Below are 4,530 nucleotides of genomic sequence, written 5' to 3' on the forward strand. Positions count from 1 at the left end.
GATATGCGGCTGAGATCTTTAGAGCTAGGTCTCAGTTCGGATGCGTCCACGCGAAAAAAAGCGAAAAACCACTCCGGAAGAGATGAAAATGACCAAAATGGAAGATCTGGATGCTTTTCTGGCCAGATTGTATAACGCAGAATTCCGTGAGCAGTCAGTGAGTACCTCCAACCTGGTCCACACTTTAGTAATAAAGGTGATTTTTCTTTCCAGATTGGTCTGCTTTGACCCTCGCCTCTCGGTTAGGAACATGCTGCGTGCACTGTTTGCTCCTGAGTTCGCAGATCGTCTGACATGTTCGAAGGGAGAAGAAAAAAGACCCATATCAAGTACAGAGTTGCCAACACTTATAAAGGGTGAGGTAACTGTTTTACATTGACACTTGTCACTTTAGGTACTCCGTGGCCGCACACTTGAGTGTCATGGAGAAATCAATCCAGTCTTGGTTCAAGGGAGCCTTAGATCGAATCCCTGGAAACCAGAAGCTGCGGCGCGAGATGGCCGCCTTGTAGCGCATCCGAAACAATCTATAATGCTGCTATGATATAATTAATAGATTTATATTTTTGCAATAACTTTGTTATCTTTTGAGCATGTTGTCGGAAGAACGACGCGTTTGGTAATTTCATGCGGCGTTTGGCAATAATACGCATGCCATGAGGTTAGGCAGTCACAGAGATTACTCACAGAGGCAGTAAGTTAACCAGCACATATGCCTCCACAAATTTGTGATTGCCACCGTTAGCCTCGTCCGGCTGCAAAGGGCTTTGAAAAAGGCCATGGAAAAGGTTGGTGGAAATTTTTCCCGTTGCCGCCTTTGGCCGCCTTTAGCCACCGGTGGCAAGCGTAACATGCCACCCCTATCTGCCACCGATGGCCACCGGTGGCGCCACTGGTGGCGTGTTTACTGGGAAACATGCTCGTGTTTATGGACAGCCTAACCCAAGCCAAGGACGAAGGACTCATATTGGATGCCATAATTTTCTACTTCTTAAAAGCATTCGATAGGGTCCCACACGTCCCGCTGCTCCACAAACTCGAGTCTTACGGGATCCAAGTGAAAATCCTTCACTGGATCAAGGCGTTCCTATCAGACAGATCATTCTGAATAGCTACCTACCCCCCCACAAATCATCGGTGAAGGAAACTGTGGCAGCTACAAACACTGTACGACTAGTACGCGGTTTTTACAGCTGATAATGATGATGATGATTCCGAGTGAGAATAGGCTCAACCCACTCTTCTCCAGCGACGGCGTCCATTGGAGTTCCTCAAGGCTCCGTCCTGGGACCACTCCTGTTCCTGATTTACGTCAACGACCTCCCAGATGTTCTTGCAAGTCTGTGTCCACTTTCTGCGGACGACTCGAACTCCTGGAGTTCCAATTCCAGTGCCCTACGAATGGATGTAGACGCTGTAAAGCGGTGGTCATTGGACTGGCTCTTCTTCTGAATGACGAAATGTGCGTCCATATGTCATTTGGAGGGGATTCAGCGAATGCCTTTGGTATCCATGGTAAGAAAGGATCAGAAAACATCATGAGGATAGACGCCAAAATGGATTCGGGCATCTGGGTCACCTCAAACTTGTCTCTCTTACTCCACCATGAGAAACCGGACCAAAAGGCATTCGCCATTTTACGGACGATTCGGCGCACCTTCTCCCGATTCAATAACATGGACTTCCAAATACTCTATGAGGCCTACGTCAGACCGCTCCTGGAATACGCCAAACAAGTTGTCTGCTCAGGGTACATTAAAGACGTCATCCTCATCGATCGCGTCCAGGAGGTGGCTACGAGAATGGTTGCCGGGCTCAAATCCGTGGACTACGAAACGCGTCTCGCGATGCTTGGGCTCTTTCCCCTGGAGTACCGTCGCCTCCGAGGGGGCCTAATTTTTACTTATGCCCTGTTTGAACAAAGCTTGGCAAACAGGTTTTTCACCGTTTACCCAACAAACACACGGTGGGAACGTAGTTAGAAGATTTTCAAGCTCAGAGTGCACACATTCATTAAGCAAAGCGTTTTCTCCTTTCGGGTAGTAACTGGGTGGAATGACCTTCCTCTAACGGTTATCCACGCTCCTCCTGGAACCCAGTTCGAAGCACTACTAGACATTAATTAATGCAAATCCTCGCGCTGGTAAGCATACTGCCCTGCGCTGAGAACATAAAGAGCAGTGCTACACCCGTTTTTGCTTGTGTCTTTCAGATGAACGACAGCCACTGACCGACAAGAACAAAACCGACCCGGGAAACTTGAGCAAAAGCCTCGCTCCGTGAATCCGCGAAGCCACTACAGAACATTCCTATAGCCATTTTTCTTCGTCAACACGCGGCCGACGTGAATAATCGTCCGCAGTACTATTGAGATTAAATGATCACCCCATCATTGAAGATATTGATCAGTGGCCTGTTAACAGTTCAAATTTGAACTGGGTTTCCATGTATGTTCGGGCTCGAAGGTGCGTGTGATTACCCCGATGGTTCTACTATGCGGTCATTATCTGCTGGTTGAAGTTGGTACCTGTGACGCTCTCATACCTGCGACCTTGCAGCACGTCCTTCAAGTAAGAGTAGATCGCTAATCCACCGCAACTCGCTCACAGCATTCTCCTACCCTGCTTCCGGTTCTTCTTGGGATCGTACTTTACGTGAATGATGAAGATCGCGGATGCATTTTTGCAGTTTGTCGGTTATATTCTGGGAAAGATAACGTTGAGCTTGAAATGAACGTCGGAACACGCTGACAGCAGTTATACTGTTTGCGTTCGCAATGGCCTCAGATTTGGCTGAAATTGTGGCGACCATAAAATCGAGAAGGTGTGGCGATTGCAAAAGCTTCGGACCAAAAACCCAACCAAGGCCTGGAAGATTGGTCAGACAGCGAGCACAATTGGATTTCATGACACATTCCAGCTCACCAGTCAGTCTCGAGGCTTCACTCGGTGCATTAGAAACGTTGCCATTCATGTGTTTAATTGATGTTCCATTTATGTTCCAGATTCAGTCTTATCTCAGTGTGGGGTTCGAAAGGGAACCGGTGCACCGTCTGTGTGCACTGTGACAAACGCTGGTCGACCAGGGGGCTTTGTTCCGACTGTAGTTGTCACTGTTCTCAGTCCGTCTTGTGCTACATCGTTGTTTGTGGAAACTACTGGAGTTGTCTCGCCAGCATTCTTCATGGACCTTTCGGTTGCATCTACTGCACCATTTGTTGGTGTGGACAACGTATTCATCACAAAAATAACAGGGTGTTGCTAGTCTCATAAGTCCATACTGAATGTAACTGCTTTTCGAAGGTCCCTATCGTTACTACATCAGGCTGAGATGACTTCGAATCTTTACCCAATCATTTTACCAGATGTAAGCACTGTACAAATGATGCACTAGTTCCAGCTGCCACATTTCCTGTCACATAAAAATGGAAAGCAGGTTAGATGTAGTCAGATAGCTCAAATGGTTAGAGCTTGAGTTCACTGACAGAAAGTAATGTGGTTTGAAACCGACCTCTGCCTCTCGACTTCCCCTCTCTAGGCTTGGGCAAACTGGCAGCATCCCAGCCGTCGTGCAACCTACAGATGGCATGGCAGGTAGGCACCGAAAGGGTTCTAGAGCCAAACGATTTTTTCAGATGTAGCCAGGCATCGGTGGCGGCATTGATTTCGTCACCATAGTAGACACCAATTCACAGATAACGCATACTGACACTTAGCTAGCATACAACCCATTAGTAACGGTATTTTCCTCAGCTTAGTCCTCGGTCTGAGCCTCCCAAGCTAGCGTTCACGCCAAAACAACCACCAAAGGTGCACAGGGTTTATTAATGCCCAAAACGAAGTCAAGAACAGCTGTACAGCGCTTCGTATATATAGCGTAAGCGGTTATAACCTTCTGGAAGTTCTGACGCGTTCTGGATGCGCCATTGGCAACCGGCACTTGGCAAATTCTGGGTCATGANAAACTGGCAGCATCCCAGCCGTCGTGCAACCTACAGATGGCATGGCAGGTAGGCACCGAAAGGGTTCTAGAGCCAAACGATTTTTTCAGATGTAGCCAGGCATCGGTGGCGGCATTGATTTCGTCACCATAGTAGACACCAATTCACAGATAACGCATACTGACACTTAGCTAGCATACAACCCATTAGTAACGGTATTTTCCTCAGCTTAGTCCTCGGTCTGAGCCTCCCAAGCTAGCGTTCACGCCAAAACAACCACCAAAGGTGCACAGGGTTTATTAATGCCCAAAACGAAGTCAAGAACAGCTGTACAGCGCTTCGTATATATAGCGTAAGCGGTTATAACCTTCTGGAAGTTCTGACGCGTTCTGGATGCGCCATTGGCAACCGGCACTTGGCAAATTCTGGGTCATGATTGGCTGTTGGGTCCAGATTGTTGACCAATCAGATCTCGCCGTGATGTCGAACCGGCAAGCGTCCCGAAATTCTGGGCGAACCTCGAGCGGGCCAGGTTTCTCGGCCGTAGCAGCGCCTAAAGACGTGCGCTATAGCAGGATCCGTGTGGATTC

The 4,530-nt window shown here is 48.2% G+C and overlaps 1 protein-coding gene across 1 annotated transcript in view; it reads left to right on the top strand.

The window, feature by feature from the left end:
* Window positions 1-2,445: 2,445 nt before the first annotated feature.
* T265_02287 (hypothetical protein) overlaps window positions 2,446-4,530 on the top strand; it is a gene marked incomplete at both ends in the record, with an annotated part of 89,853 nt that continues 87,768 nt past the window's right edge. Inside the window, one exon of the mRNA XM_009166491.1 lies at window positions 2,446-2,465. Within this exon, the coding sequence (XP_009164755.1) occupies window positions 2,446-2,465 (20 nt within the window). The remainder of the gene's footprint in view (window positions 2,466-4,530) is intronic.

This window comes from Opisthorchis viverrini (genome assembly GCF_000715545.1).
Source record: "Opisthorchis viverrini unplaced genomic scaffold opera_v5_26, whole genome shotgun sequence".
Lineage (NCBI taxonomy): Eukaryota > Metazoa > Platyhelminthes > Trematoda > Opisthorchiida > Opisthorchiidae > Opisthorchis > Opisthorchis viverrini.